The 16,714-nt window shown below is 33.8% G+C and overlaps 1 protein-coding gene across 2 annotated transcripts in view; it reads right to left on the minus strand.

Annotated features, from left to right (window-relative positions):
- PARD3B (par-3 family cell polarity regulator beta) overlaps positions 1-16,714 on the minus strand; it is a 1,324,210-nt gene that overhangs the window by 522,224 nt on the left and 785,272 nt on the right. For both annotated transcript variants that reach the window (XM_051983714.1, XM_051983713.1), the window contains exon 11: positions 5,711-5,899. In XM_051983714.1, the coding sequence (XP_051839674.1) occupies positions 5,711-5,899 (189 nt within the window). The remainder of the gene's footprint in view (positions 1-5,710; positions 5,900-16,714) is intronic.

The raw sequence follows: 16,714 nt of genomic DNA on the forward strand, positions 1-16,714 counted from the left end.
GTATTTTCTTTTGGAAAAGTTTCAACTATTAGAATGTTTTCCTTCACATCAAACCTAGATTCTACACGACAGATGTCCTTTAGACTGTGACACAGAATCAGAAGTCAGAAGATAAACTGGAGCTGAATAGGTTAATTTGTGAATTTAAGATGCTACTAGGTTCCTTGACAGCTTTATCATACTTTTGACTAATAACAAGCTTCCAGTTTTCAAATATTTTTCAGATGAACTGCTATCTAAATTGTTCCTCAGCATCTTGTATATGTGAAATTCATTTTTTTTTACTGTCAGACTTTGTATTTATCCTTATTTAATTTCAACTTATTAAATTTGGCACAACATTCTAAACACCTGAGAATAATAAATGGGTTTGGAGTTTTTTGGTGTTTTTTTGTTTGCTTGCTTGTTTCTTTTTAAAATTTAATTTTGAATTCCTCAGTATTTTCCTTCTGAAACTAACCCAAATTCTGGGCGATACTTAGTCACAAATTAGGAGAATGTAAACCTTCTTGAGGACATATATGGTTCTGTCTTTGTATCTCAATTCTTGAATATAGTCAATACTTAATAAAATATTGATTGGATCAGGTGGTTTGGAATGGAAATGAGAGTAGTGACTAATCAAAAAATAATAATAATAGCACACACTTTTTTATAGGCTGATATAGGGAAGGAGGATACTTTAGGTAAAGGAAACAATATAAGCAGAGATACTTAGAAGCAGTTCAGCTAGGGGAATGTTCAGGAAACAGGAAGGACTTCAGTTTGCACAGATGAGAATGTTATGAGGTAAGTTTGGAGAAATAAGGTGGTGACCTTGTCATTGAAAAGTTAATACCATAAGTAATAAGGAGTTGCTTATGATTTATGAAAAAATGAGTAACCTAAGCAGATTTCCTGTGCATAAAGATTAGTCCCCACATGGAATTAGAAGGGAAGGGAGTGAAGGAATTACAATACACACTAAAAAATTACAGTAATCTTCTGGTTGGGTGGTAAGTAATGAATAGGCAGGAGACAATGAAAACAGAGAGGAAGATAAAGATATTATACATATAAATATATATGTATATATACATGTTATGTTATGTTATATTTAATATATGTATGTAATATATATAACATATAATAACAAGAATAATTCATAATTAATAACACTTTTAGGTGTTTTCCCTTACAATAACCCTATATGTAGATGGTATATATATATATAATATACATATATAATCTCCATTATACAGTTAGGGAAACTGAGTCTTGAAAAGGTCAAGTGACTTGGATCATATGTTTAAATTTATGGGTTATTTAATTCAACTTATTTTAAAAGTTAGACAAATAATGTCCCAAGCTATTAAGACACTTGCCCATGGACAAAGAATTACTATTAGGGGCAGGAATTGATTCAGTCCTCCAGAATTTATATGCAGGGTTCTTTTTAAGATACTATGATAAGTTTAAGAAGAGAGAAGAATCCAAGATAATAGCAAGCTTTCTGTGCATGGCAATATAGCAGTAGGAATAGGAAACTCAGGAGGATCAGGTTCAGGAGGAAAGGTAAAGCTTTGAAGGTGCCAAGAAGACATATGGGTGGGGAAGTTCCTACAGATTAGAATTTGATAGTAAAAGTTCAAAGGTATGTATAGAAGAGAAAGTTCTAGGAATATATGAGACTGTTAAGAAAGTTAAGGGAAGGAATTGTCATTTTTATCCTATTGGTCTTACCTACCCATGAACAACTGATATTTCCTCAATTATTTAAATCGAATTCTATTTCATAAAATGTTTTTTTAAAACAATTTTGTTTATATAGTTTCTAGATTATAGGTTATTTAGTCCAGCTCCTTTACAAAAAAAAAAAAGCCAAGGATAAAAACCTAATATTTATCTTAAGGTAGTGCTTTTAAATCTGGTATCCTTCCTTGCACTTAAAATTTTTTTAAATATTAAAATTTACACTTAAAATTTTTAAATCTTAAAAAATTCAGTGTAATCTTTTGTATATATTTGTTTTTTAAAATATTCTGAGAAAGGATACCTAGATTTTACTGAGGTAGAAAGGGAATCCCTGACACAAAATGTTCCTGCCTTAACAGAATAAGAAGAGGATGAAGAATTGGCAAAATTAAAAGAGAATGGTGAGTAATAGATAAGATGAGGGTCAATCAAAATATGGTGTTTGGGCAACCAAAAGACCAAAGAATGTTGGAGTAGGAAGGAGTGCCCAATAGAATCAAATGTTACAAAGACGTCAAAAAGTGGGCCTGAAAACATGGCCAGTGGATTTGGTGAATAGAAGGTCATCAATGACATTGGAGACAGCAGTTTCTGGATATTAGTGGAAGACTGAAGACAGTAGGATGTTCATGAAGAAATGAAGACACCAGCTGTAGATAACTTAAAAAAAAAAAGAAATTTAACAGTAAGGAAGAAGAGATAGGACAGAAAAAGGATAGGGTAGAAGTGTCCAGGGAAATATTCTTTAGAACTGGGGACTATGGGTTTCTCTCAGGATGCAGTCAGTGGAGAGGGGGTAGACTTCAAATGTATGCTTATTGCAAAGGGAAGTATCTGGAAGAAATAGGAGAGGACAGAGATTATATATAGGTGAAGGATATTTCAGCAAGGAATATGGCTATCTCATCCTTTGAAAAAAGAGGGACAAAGGGGACAGGGGGTAATGCTATTAAGAAATTTTGAGGAGAATAAAATAGAAAGCATCAATTTGCCTTAATCTTCCAGATGAAGTGGAAAATTGTCATCTGCTGTGATAATGGAATGTTGGGGTCTAAGAGCCTGAGAACACAGAGAAAACATTTAGTTTTCTCGAGAACATACCAGACCAGCCTCAGAACTGTCTTAAGTCTTGTTCTAAAACTCAGAAGGTTAAACCAGAGCTTCTTTTTTTTTTTTATTTTCATTGGAATATTTAATAATAACTTTGTATTGACAGAATCCATGCCAGGATAATTTTTACACAGCATTATCCCTTGCAATCACTTATGTTTCGTTTTTTTCCCCTCCCTCCCCCTCCCCCCCCAAGATGGCAAGCAGTCCTATATATGTTAAATATGTAGCAGTATATCCTAGATACAATATATATTTGCAGAACCGAACAGTTCTCCCACTGCACAGGGAGAGTTGAATTCAGAAGGTAAAAATAACTTGGGAAGAAAATCAAAAATCAAATAGTTCACATTCATTTCCCAGTATTCCTTCTTTGGGTGTAGCTGTTTCTGTCCATCATTTATCCAATGAAACTCAGTTAAGTCTCTTTGTCAGAGAAATCCACTTCCATCAGAATACATCCTCATACAATATCGTTGTCGAAGTGTATAATGGATCTCCTGGTTCTGCTCATCTCACTTAGCATCAGTCCATGTAGGTCTCTCCAAGCCTCTCTGTATTCATCCTGCTGGTCATTCCTTACAGAGCAATAATATTCCATAACATTCATATACCACAATTTACCCAGCCATTCTCCAATTGATGGGCATCCATTCATTTTCCAGTTTCTAGCCACTACAAACAGGGCTGCTACAAACATTTTGGCACATACCGGTCCCTTTCCCTTTTTTAGTATCTCTTTGGGGTATAAGCCCAATAGAAACACTGCTGGATCAAAGGGTATGCACAGTTTGATAACTTTTTGGGCATAATTCCAGATTGCTCTCCAGAATGGCTGGATTCGTTCACAATTCCACCAACAATGCATCAGTGTCCCTGTTTTCCCGCATCCCCTCCAACATTCATCATTATTTTTTCTTGTCATCTTAGCCAATCTGACAGGTGTGTAGTGATATCTCAGAGTTCTCTTAATTTGCATTTCTCTGATCAATAGTGATTTGGAACACTCTTTCATGTGAGTGGTAATAGTTTCAATTTCTTCATCTGAAAATTGTCTGTTCATATCCTTTGACCATTTATCAATTGGAGAATGGCTTGATTTTTTATAAATTTGAGTCAGTTCTCTATATATTTTGGAAATGAGGCCTTTATCAGAACCTTTAATTGTAAAGATGTTTTCCCAGTTTGTTGCTTCCCTACTAATCTTGTTTGCATTCGTTCTGTTTGAACAAAGGCTTTTTAATTTGATATAATCAAAATTTTCTATTTTGTGATTGGTAATGGTCTCTAGTTCATCTTTGGTCACAAATTTCTTTCTCCTCCACAAGTCTGAGAGATAAACTATCCTATGTTCCTCTAATTTATTTATAATCTCGTTCTTTATGCCTAGGTCATGGACCCATTTTGATCTTATCTTGGTATGTGGTGTTAAGTGTGGGTCCTTGCCTAATTTCTGCCATACTAATTTCCAGTTATCCCAGCAGTTTTTATCAAATAATGAAATCTTATCCCAAAATTTAGAATCTTTGGGTTTGTCAAACACTAGATTGCTATAGTTGACTATTCTGTCTTGTGAACCTAACCTTTTCCACTGATCAACTAATCTATTTCTAAGCCAATACCAAATGGTTTTGGTGACTGTTGCTTTATAATATAATTTTAGATCAGGTACAGCTAGACCACCTTCATTTGATTTTTTTTCATTAATTCCCTTGATATTCTCGACTTTTTATTGTTCCATATGAATTTTGTTATTTTTTCTAAGTCATTAAAATATTTTCCTGGAAGTCTGATTGGTATAGCACTAAATAAATAGATTAGTTTAGGGAGTATTGTCATCTTTATTATATTCGCTCGGCCTATCCAAGAGCACTTAATATTTTTCCAGTTATTTAAGTCTGACTTTATTTGTGTGAAAACTTTTTTGTAATTTTGCTCATATAATTCCTGACTTTCCTTTGGTAGGTAGATTCCCAAATATTTTATGCTATCAACAGTTATTTTGAATGGAATTTCTCTTTGTATCTCTTGCTCTTGGATTTTGTTGGTGGTGTATAAGAATGCTGAGGATTTATGGGGATTTATTTTGTATCCTGCTACTTTGCTAAAATTATGAATTATTTCTAGTAGCTTTTTAGTAGAATCTCTGGGGTTTTCTAGGTATACCATCATATCATCTGCAAAGAGTGATAATTTGGTTTCCTCATTGCCTACTCTAATTCCTTTAATATCTTTCTTGACTCTTATTGCCGAGGCTAGTGTTTCTAATACAATATTGAATAATAATGGTGATAGTGGGCAACCTTGCTTCACTCCAGATCTTACTGGGAAAAGTTCCAGTTTTTCCCCATTGCATATGATGCTTACTGAAGGTTTAAAATATATGCTCCTAACTATTTTAAGGAAAAGTCCTTTTATTCCTATGCTCTCAAGTGTTTTTATTAGGAATGGCTGTTGGATTTTATCGAATGCTTTTTCTGCATCTATTGAGATGATCATATGGTTTTTGTTTGGTTGGTTGTTGATATAGTCAATTATGTTAATAGTTTTCCTAATATTGAACCAGCCATGCATTCCTGGTATAAATCCTACTTGGTCATAGTGTATTATCCTAAACCAGGGCTTCTTAAACTTTTTCCACTCATGAACCCTTTCAGCCTGAGAAATTGTTATGCAATCTCAGGCATATAGGAATATAAAATAGGTATACCCATCAAATGTTTACTGATAATAAATTAAAATTTTGTGACTCACACATTCAGGTTACAAGATCCCCTATGGGATTCTGATTCACAGTTGTTTAAGAAGCTTTAGCTTAAATGACTACAAACTTATGCACTTCAGAGCCAGCAACATCCTTACCTACCTTAAAAGCAGCACCTCCATGGATTATAGACTTGATAAAAATCCCCAAGTCAGCTCCTGTCTCTCGGGATTTGTTCCCTTTTAAGCTTACTCCAAGGCCGGCAGATCCTGAATCATTGAGAGGGATCTCAAAGGTCAGCTGCTCTGGAGTCTCCAGGGACAGCACATAGCAGCGGTCAGGTTCTCCTTTCTGTTAGGAAAAATGCAGATGAAAACAATGAAGGACAGAAAGTAGATTAGATGTCTCATACACAGGGATTGTCAAACACAATCCAATTGGCAAAGACAGGATGATTGGGCCTAATACAGTTTTGCACTATTGTTCCCAGAGGGTAAGAACTGTTTCTTTTCTTTCTGTAAAGTGATGAATGCACTAAGAAGTATGTGCTTATGGGCTCTCAATAAAAAGTCTGTAATGGTGGTCAACAACAACAACAACCCTTTGGCTAAGAAAGAAGTATAATATCTGGAATAACCCAGAGGTATTAAAAAATTCTGTAGAGCATACTGAATAATTAAAGGAATGGAGAATGAAACTTAGAAAATCTTTAGTGCTGGAAGGGACCTTGGAGACTAGCTAATCTTGCCCTTCATTTTGCAGAAAAGGACACTGAGATCTAGAGAAGCTAATGTGTTGAAACTTTAGAGGAGTATCTGGCTTATGACTTTAAAGTATATCATCATATTACTGAGCTCTGCTAAACAATCTCCCCTTCTGCAAGAAGCCTTTACTGGTCATCCTTAATGCTAGGGCTTTCCTTCTGAGATTTTTTTTTCAATTTATCTAGTATATTTCCTCTTTGTACATAACTGTTTGCTTGTCCTCTTCCTTTAGATTAGCAACTCCTTGAGGACAGGTTATATTTTCACCTTTCTTAGTATCATTACCACTTAGCATAGGGCTTGACACATATTAGGCATTTAATAAAAGCTAATTGACTTGAACTAAGCTGGTAGTGTTTGATTAATTAGTCATGTCTGACTCTTTTTGCCCAATTTGGGGTTTTATTCTCAGAGATATTGGAGTGGTTTGTCATTTCCTTCTCCAGCTCATTTTATAAATGAGGAAACTGAGGCAAACAGTGTTAAGTGACTTGTTCAGAGTCACATAGTCAAGTAAATGTCTTAAGGCTGGAGTTGAACTCAGGTCCTTCTGATTCCATGGCTGGCACTCTATTTACTATACCACATAGCCTGACCTAGAATTCTTTTCCAAAGAGAGAGAATTTTTGAAAATAAATTACACATACATGTATAAATGTGCATATACAGTTGAGTATGTGTTGTGTGTATACCTATATATGTATACATATACATATGTTTTAATGCATAAAGTAAAATACAAAGAGTTTCAAAAGAAATGGATTATAATGAAATATAGTTATTGAAAACAAGCAAGTTCATTGACCCCAGGTTAAGAACCCATGATGTAGAGACTACATACAAGGGGCTTCACTTATTCAGTTGACATCTGACCACTTTTATGTTAGTGAAGAGGTAAGAGACAGTAAGAGGTAACCAGCATTATATAATTTAAATATAATTGAGTCGAAAGTGATATTAGAAAACATCTTATCTAACTTTAACTTTATATGATTGAGGAATGGAGCTCCAGAGTCATAGAAGGAGATAATCAGGACTAGAATCAGGCTAGAACTTAGTTCTATAGTTTCAGGGTTCTCTCTACTACCCTATAACCGATATCTATTGGGATACCTCTTCAGGTTCTGAAGTATGACTACCTGTAACCATGCTTGCCTAATTTTGGAAGCACCCTAAATCTGCTCCATAATCTAACTTGTTCTCCTTACCTCAAATCAGAGGTCCTAACATAATCAGGCTGTCAGCTTCATAAAGAAGTTAACAAAATAATTAATTCTAAGGTGTAAATTAGTGGTGATAGCTAAATGAGTTGACCTTCCCACAGATATTGACATTTAACTGACTCTTTTTGTTATGGACAATGTCCAAGAAAATAGAGAATTAGTCACAGAATTTTTGATTTTAGTAAGAAGCCAACAAAGGCAGATTTTTGTTGGTTAGTTAGATGGTGATAAGAGAAAGGAGGAGCAGTTCCTGAAGGTTTACAACAGATGGACATCTATATGAATGACATTTCTAGTCCAACTAATAGTTTCTTGTTCATTCTTTTGGGTCCATTATACTAAGGAGGAAATCTTAGTCCCTCACGAACTTCCACGAACTTTCTCATGATGTCCCTTCATATCCACTTTTCATATTTGCAAATCTGAAATCATGCCAACAAATCTAGTCTAAAAATACCACTAAACTCTGACCAGTATTGTTTTTAGACAAAGAGTCGGTTTCTCTCTCCAACTGTGCTTTGGTGCTACTGCCTTTGGGAATTTGTTTGGGTTAAAATTACATAATTCTTAAAACTCCTGAGGCTGTCTGAACTTCAGTCCTAGAAATAACAACTATAAAAATGTAAGAACCAAAGACCTTTAAGTACAGTAGAGTTTGGTGGGTATCATCAGAGTCAGATTGTAACTATCTGATTATAACCTTTCCCATCAGTGAAGATAAGGGGATCTCAGTACAAAGGGTTCTAAAAAACAAAAAAACAAAAACAGTTCCTTTTTCATTCTAAGTCAGGAGTTCCTACCCTGAAATCTATGAACTTAAAAAAATGTTTTGATGTTAATTATTTCAATATAATACATTTCCTTTGTAATCTTGTGTATTGCATGTTAAACATTTAAAAGCAGGAGCCTGAGCTGGACTACATGGGTTTCTCCAGATTGCTTCCAAAAGGGTCTAAGTGAAATGTTAACTAAGTAAAAATATGAAGTTCCACATAAATTAAATTTCACTAGTTAATTGAATAAAATGATTATGCTTGTTAATTCCTTATCTAGCCCATCAAGTTATTCTTTAAGAACCCAGGTTTTGTGGCTTTGTTATGGAAATGGTCAAGCTAAATACCAAATTTACAATATTAGCCTTCATCTATGCTTTTCAAAGTACCCAAATTGGAATCTATATCATTTCATAATTTATATTTCAGGAAGTTCTAGGATTCAATTAATTTTAATCGAATAACCTTCTAATAAATTAAAGGATAAATTAAAGAACATCTCATTGTCCTGGAAGTTTGAGGATGCAATAATTAAAAAAAAAAAAAAAAACAAAATCCTCCCTCCAAACCTTTTCAAGTGGCTGCTCTCAAAATAGCCCCTTATCTAAGAGGAGCAAATTGACATAAGAACTGTCCCTTTTTGAAAAATGTATTCAGTCCATCTCACCCTATAATTGAATCAGGTTTTCTTCAAAAATGTAGTCTATTCCTAAGCCAGTCTGATAATGGCTATTCCCCCTAATTCCCCTTATTCAGTGCACACTACAAGTAATGGAGGAAGAACAGGGCAGGATAAGATCAAGGTGGCACTATATTTATCTCTTCATCTATAATATACTTTGTCATTCCTGATGAGTTCCTTAAAGTAAAGAGTTCAGACCTATTGATTATTGAAGATTTTTACCTAGCAACAAGAGGACTGGAATAAACTAAAGTACTTTCCTCTAAAAGTGATACAATATCATGTTAAATCATTTAATTCTAAGGGGCTTGATTCCAGTAACTTTTTGGCTTTCTTAAAGTACACCAGATTCAGAAGGATATTGGTATTCAATCTTAAGAAAAAGTCAGGAATAACAAGATATGCCCTTGAGGTAAAGCCAATCATTTTCTTAAGTTTTCTTCTCTTAGCCCATGTGTAAAGATCAATGTGATCATTTTTTCAATAGTATTTTATTTTTCAAAATACATATAAAGATAGTTTTCAATGTTCATCTTTTCTAAGATGTTGTGCTAGAAAATATTCTCCCACTTTTCCCTATTTCCCCCTCTCCAAGAAAGCAAGCAATAGGTTAAATATGTGCAATTGTTTTAAACAAAATTCCATATTTGTCATGCTGTGCAAGAAAAATCAGGCCAAAAGAAGAAAAAACATGAGAAACAAGCAAAAAAAGTGAAAATACTATGTTATATCCATACTCTTTCTGGATGTGGAAGAGATTTTTCATCTCAAGTCTACTGAGATTACCTTGAATCACCACATTGTTGAGAAGAGCCAAGTCTATCATAGTTGATCATCATATAATCTTGTTATTGCATACAATGTTCTCTTGGTTCTGGCTCACTTTACTCAACATCAGTTCGTGTAAGTCTTTCTAGTCTTTTCTGAAATCAGTCTGCTCACCATTTTGTACTCTATTACATTTATATGATATAACTTATTTAGTATTCCCCAATTGATGCGAATCTATTCATTTTCCAATTTTTTGCCACTAAAAAAAAAAGACATTTTTGTTCCATGTGGGTCTTTTCTTCTCTTTTATTATCTCTTTGAGATACAGACCCAGTAATGAGATTGCTGGATCAAAGGATATGCATTGTTTTATGCTCAATTCAAAATTGCTCTCCAGAATGATTGAATCAGTTCACTCCACCAACAATGTATTAGTCTCCCAGGTTTCCCACATCCCTTCAATATTTATCATTAAACATGTTCATTTTTTAACAAAATAAATGCTGATTTCAAAATTGAATCTTGGAGTCAAGAAGGCCTAGATTCAAATCTCACCTCTGACACAGGATGAGTCATTCAGTGCCCCAGGCAAATATAAATCTTTAAAGATTCCCATCTCTTCTAGCAGACAAGTTCCTTTTGAAGTGAAAACTTCTGAAAAAATTTTGTACTCATTTATTTGTATGTATACTTTTTACCTAAAATTATCCAAAGGACAAATGTAGGGAGCTATAAAAATGGTGAGACAAGGGACATATCTTTGATTATGTGGCTAATTTTTTTTTTCTTTTAGGTTATATATAGATTATAAAAATCCTTGAGAATAGAGACCAATTCTTTTCAATACTTGAAAATATCTAAAGCCTTAGCACTTTGAACTCAGAGCCATGCAACCAGTGATGATATGACTCAGAAGGAGTAAACAAGGCATGAAACAAAGCCTTGTTGGTGCAAGTCATTGAAGGAGTGGTCTCTAAAGCTGTTGCCACTAACAAGAGTGGTAAGTCCCTTGCAATCCGCAGAGAAAATATTTCTGTGTCCTCTTACCCACTACCTCTCCTTCTGGAAATAAAGTGAGGGTGTAGGAGGGTACCCTTATAACAAATCAGGCCGAGATTTGGGATTCCTTATGTGATGATGAATCAACTAAACTGCATTTCTGGCTATGTGGAAGCTAAAAATCCACTATGTCTACTGATTATCAGCATTCAGAAATGTAAATTTTGAGGGAGGGTAAATGGAGAAGACAAGGTGAAGACTAAAGCTGCCAAAGAGTCCTTTCTTTCCTAGTCTGGGCAATATCCTTAACCAGTATCCATAAATGGAGGAATCCCACCCAGTCTGGATGAAGAAAGACCTGCTCTAATTTCCCACTCGCATCTAACCCCTTGTGGGACATTCAGCTCAATGAGAGGCCAGCTGTTAAGGGGAAGCCATCAGCAAGACTAATTGGAGAAATGACCAATCTTGGATTAGATAGAAAATTCTGCACTCTTTTTTTTTTTTAAGGTTTTACTGATTTCTCTTGCTTATTCCCATTTTATAGATAAAGAAATTTGAGGGAGGCAAAGGTGAATTGACATACTCAGAGTCACAAATCTGGCAAATTTCTGAAATTGGCCTTGTACTCAGGTCTTACTGCTCTAAGCTATGACACTTAGTTGCCTCTTTCTAAAAATGAACAATGTTTTACATTATGCTTTAAAAATAGTTGTAAAAATAGGTTGACTTCTAATGTTTATCAATCTGACCATGACGATATGTCTTTTCTCCCAAAGTTTCCTGTATCTGGTCTCCAGTGATACATCTCAATGTAAGAGCAATGAAAATATGCTGTTTTGCTAAATTTGTTGAGGATTTGGGTGGAAAAATATATAAACCCATTTTAAAATGATATGTGTTGAGTCTGCTGGACTAGTACTTTTTTGTTCCTAAAGCTAACTTGAAAAAAAAGTTCCTAGGAGCACCCAATGAAGATAGCAAATAAACAAGACTTCAGTTCAGGACAGCGTTATCAACATAGTAACTGACTGATGATGGACATTAGCCATTGCACAGACTTAAGCTATAACACCTACATTAAACAATAGCAAATATTTTATATACATCAGAATCTGTACTTCTAAATAAACTGTCACAGCTCTGGTTGATCAAAAATGTAACAATTTGGCATAAAACTTTATCAAATGAACAAAAAAAATCTGTATAACATTGAAAGATGGAATTATATCAAGGTACATTTGCTTGGCTTATTTTATTTACTACAGAGTTATTTTCCTTTTCTATTTCTTATACTCCATGGATTATCTTTTTCCTTGAAAATATTTTTCCATAGCTTATTTCTTTATATTCCTCTATCTTCTGATTCTTTCAATGTATCCAAATTAGTCTTCTTTTCCCTGGTTTGGTTCTTTTTATCTTCTTCCACTATTTAATTTCTTCCCCCCCCCACAAGGAACACTCTAAATCCAGAAAATATCTACTTCATTCATGATAGTGGTCTTATTATTAAGACTTTGGTGAAGAAAGGTGGAACAGCACTTTAAAGAAAAAGCTACAGACACTATTCTGTTTAATGAACTTTCTCTTTTAGCCTCAAAATATTTAGAGAGGTTGGATAGTATTAAGAAGAAATAATTAGAGGACGAATCAGAGATAAGAAACCATAAGAAATTATAGCCTAATTTCCTAGTTCTCTTGACTCAGAAGAGATTTTTTTTGGGGGGAAGTATGGAGGGATTAGGTAGTACAGGATGGAACTAGATGAGAGAGAAGATATGAAAATTACTAACATACTTCTTTTAAAGATAGCAGCCATTAGAATCAGAAATGATCTCATATTGACAGAGAGGACCAGTCACATACATGGAAATGTTTCAATCTTTACAACGCAAGAAAATCCAACCATTCACTAAGTTAACTTCACCTTACCCCAAACTCAGGTCAGGGTTGAAAACATCCATGTTGAGAACCTTTTATAGCTCTCATTTCATTAAATGTTATACTCTTGGCTTATTGAGAGCAAACTCTGGATGTCTTCTGCCTTTTCTCCCAAATGTGTAATTAGCCTGTGTTATGAGCAGCTTACTTTAAATGTGAATTATTTTTCACTTGCAATCATTTTGTCAATTACCAAACAAAAACAAAAGGGTCAGGCCCTCTCCTTTTATTAAATAAAAAAAGATTTCACAATTTTTGTCCAGAAATTCCCATTCCTGGCAACTTTGCCAGGAGAGTGTAAAATAAGTTTTAAATTCTTAACTTCTGGTTAAGTATATTCCAAAATTTTAAGGTAATAAAAATCCCATTTTAGCTAAATAAATGTGTACAGCAAAAAACAGATTAAAATTTTCAAATATATAATTTTATGATGTACATAATATAAAAATATGCATATTCTGACAACATATTAGTACTTGGTAATTTCTATGTTGGTAATAATCATACCAGAGACATTCATATAGATATTTAAAGTTTAAAAAAGACTTTAGATATAGTATCCACTTTAATTCCTACAACCATGTAAGTGGTTGAGAACTATAGTCCAAAGTTATGTGGCCATTGGATGATAAAATCCTACATGCAGAACTGAAAGGATGCTTAGAAGTCACTGAGCCCAACGTCTTCATTTAAAAGATGAGGCCATGGAAATACAGACAGGTCAACTGTCTTGCTTGAGGTTCCAAAGTATTAAGTGGCAGAGCTGGGATTCAAAGCCAGGTTGACTGACTCCAAATCTAGTCCTCCTGCCACTAAATCATGCTGCCTCTCTGATATTCATTTCAGAATGTGAATACCAACTTAATGAAGGAACCAGCAGTTCAATTCTTCTTTCAGAGAAATATTTCATTTTAAATTGAATTTTCAAGAATGTAAGAAAAGAAAAGGACAGAGTAGACGTCAAAGGAAATTATCACAGAGAAATGATCATTTTAATAAATGGCAAATGATCTTTTTTAGCTCTTTTGTGTAAAGAAAATCAGCAAAACTCTTGGTAACTGCCAGTAAGGGGATTATTTTTAAGTCCCCTGCTTTAGTGTCAATAAAGACAAATCTCTGAAAAGAATCAGAGATAATCTTCCTGGTACTTTTAAGAATTATTCTTATAAATTAGACTGCAGTTTGTTAAGGCTTAACATGATGCTCAGTATCATCTATCACTTTGAAGTGGAAAAATGAAAATTAATGATGTAACAAGTATAAAAAAATCAGAGCTTTCAGAACCTTCTAAGTAAATGACTATTATCAATATTTTAAAGACATCTTACAATGGCTTGTGTGAAGTATGTTCACAGATTTTTATACTTTCCTTTTATGAGATATAACCAAAGCACATGAAAAAGAAAACCACATGATGTATGATTATAACTGAACAAAATAATCTGTTTTCATTTTAAGATGTAGTAATTGTACACCCCCTCTCCAAAGGAACTCTGTTTTGAAATAGAAAACCAAAAGAGAGCTGCTCTCTGAACTTATCAAAAAACAATTTTCTTTAAGTAAAGAATTAATCTAATACCAGGAAACAAATGTCAAAAAATGGCCATTCTTTATTACCTTGCCAATACAAAAAACCATTTAATGTAATACTAAGTCTGAGATTAAACCACTGAAAGCGAAGCTATTTTGAGTTAAAATTCCTTTAGAATCCTTTCATTTCATTTACAGTATGGATAAATGCACTAAAGATGAACGGATTTGTAAGTTTAGTGGCATTGGTGAATCTTGTAATATGTACTCAGGTGGCACTTACAGCAATGATAGAGATGCCCTTTTATCTTTGTGATTCCATCCTTTCCTATCCCCCTCCCTTCCTCACTCCTGAAACACAATGGGGAGCAGGCTCTTTCAATCACTCCCATCCTGACAATTACCAACTGCAATCACTCCTTATCTATTGGTTCCACTCCTGCTGTATACAACATAAGCAAATCTTCCTGTCCTTAAATAATACCTTCACTTGGGCACCACATCCTTTCAAGATATCATCCCACCTCTCTCTTTTGTGGCCAAACTCTCAAAAAAAAAAAACTCTTATAACCAATTATCTGCTTCTTTATTTCCCATTCATTTGTCAATCCTTTGCAATATGACTTCTGACCCAGCCACATGACTGAAAATGCTCTCCCCAAGGTTATTACTAATGATTACTAATGATAAAATTAGCATCTTTAGAGTACAATAAAGTTTGCTTGGTAATTTGCATGTTATTTTCTCATTGAGACTCATCACAACCATTTGATGTATATACTAAAGTTTTAATTACTTCCATCTTAAAGATGGAGAAACTGAGGCTCAAAAAAGTTAAGTGTCATCAAGTTGAGCAAATGGGATTGTTTATATAACATATTGTGTCAATCTTAAAGCAATATATAAAGATTGGTTAAATAGTTCCTAAGAATTGGAAGCAGGGTAAAGGCACAAGTCTTCCTGATATCAAATCTAGCAGTCCATCTCCTATGTCACAATCTCTTAATTTCAGAACCAACAGGTCTTTTCTCAGTGCATTCTCTTCTTTACTGCTCTGCATCTTTTGAAACTGTTAACTACCTTTTCCTACCTTGGTTAGGAAACACTGTAACACTGTTTCACTGTGTAACACTGCTTTCTTTTCATTATATTCTTTTCTCTTTGCTATACCACTTCTTTCTCTCAGTTCTTTGTGGTTATTATTATCAGCTCCCGTGGGTTACATCATCATTTCTACACAGATGACTTCCAAATATACATAAACATGGAATTTCACAAAAACCTATATCTTTACTGTACCTTAAATAAAATCAACTTGAGAAATATTTAATTAAAATTTTCTCATTCTGTTTGAAAAACACAATAGCTCTACATTAAGAACATTTAATAATATTCATGTTGTATTAATAATATTTTAGCAGAGACAACAAAATTTTAGAATTTTAAATCACTCTTAGAAGATTTACCTTATGCTTTATTATCAATGTCATTAAGCTTGTTGACATTTATAACTCGTTTCCATTGCAGTTTAGGATTTATGACCTACAAGTCTCAGGGCTAGGATTAAAATTCTAAATCTCAAATTCCAAAACCAATATTATTTCTTGCTACCTCATACTGCATTTAGAAAACAAACACTTTCAGATTCCTTGAGAATTATCATTGTTAGAAAAATGATTGGCTATCCAGGGTGACAGCTGAAAAAAAGTATAGTTATTATAGATAAAACTAAATATAAAACATAAAACTAAATACACATCTAATTCCACACTTTGAGGGCCTCTGTTTTCATAGGCACATTGTCCTTTGATAAAGATCCCAACCTTGCTATACCTTAGCAGATGGTCTTTAGGATTTGCTGTGGCTATTAAAAAAAAAAAAAGCACACCCTGGTGTTCTGTTAGTGATGGACTTAACGGAGCTTAATTAGCTTGATCTTCAGCTAGACATACAGTCTATCACTAGGTCTATAGGTGGAATCTTTTTCATTCGGTAGGGCCTGCCAGGACTTTTACTCTACAGGTTTTCTAGCCTTTGATTGTTCAAGGTTACAATCATACTTCAATAAGACTTGTGAGTAAATCTTTCTTAGTGAAAGACACAAATGAATCTGTAATAAATAATAGTTACAGACAATTAATAGGGTATTGTGATTAATTTTCTAATGAACTAATCTCTCTTTTTGTATTGAAATGATTTAGGTGAGTAAGCTTCTGTTGATATGAGTGCTTTGTTTCTATTTACATCATGAATTCTTGTCCATTCAGAAAAGCTTTATTGTGAGTCTATTCAATGCAAGGGATGATACTTGTATAATTGGCTCATATCCAATATATATATATATATATATATATATGTATATATACATATATATATATATATAAAAAGAGATTTTACTAGTTAGAGACTTTCAGTCTGGTACCTAATACTATTCACTGCAATGTGTCCATGCTTTCTTGGGTTCTTAAAAAGGAGGGGAAAAG

Source organism: Antechinus flavipes, chromosome 3 (assembly GCF_016432865.1).
Source record: "Antechinus flavipes isolate AdamAnt ecotype Samford, QLD, Australia chromosome 3, AdamAnt_v2, whole genome shotgun sequence".
NCBI classification, from domain to species: Eukaryota; Metazoa; Chordata; class Mammalia; order Dasyuromorphia; family Dasyuridae; genus Antechinus; species Antechinus flavipes.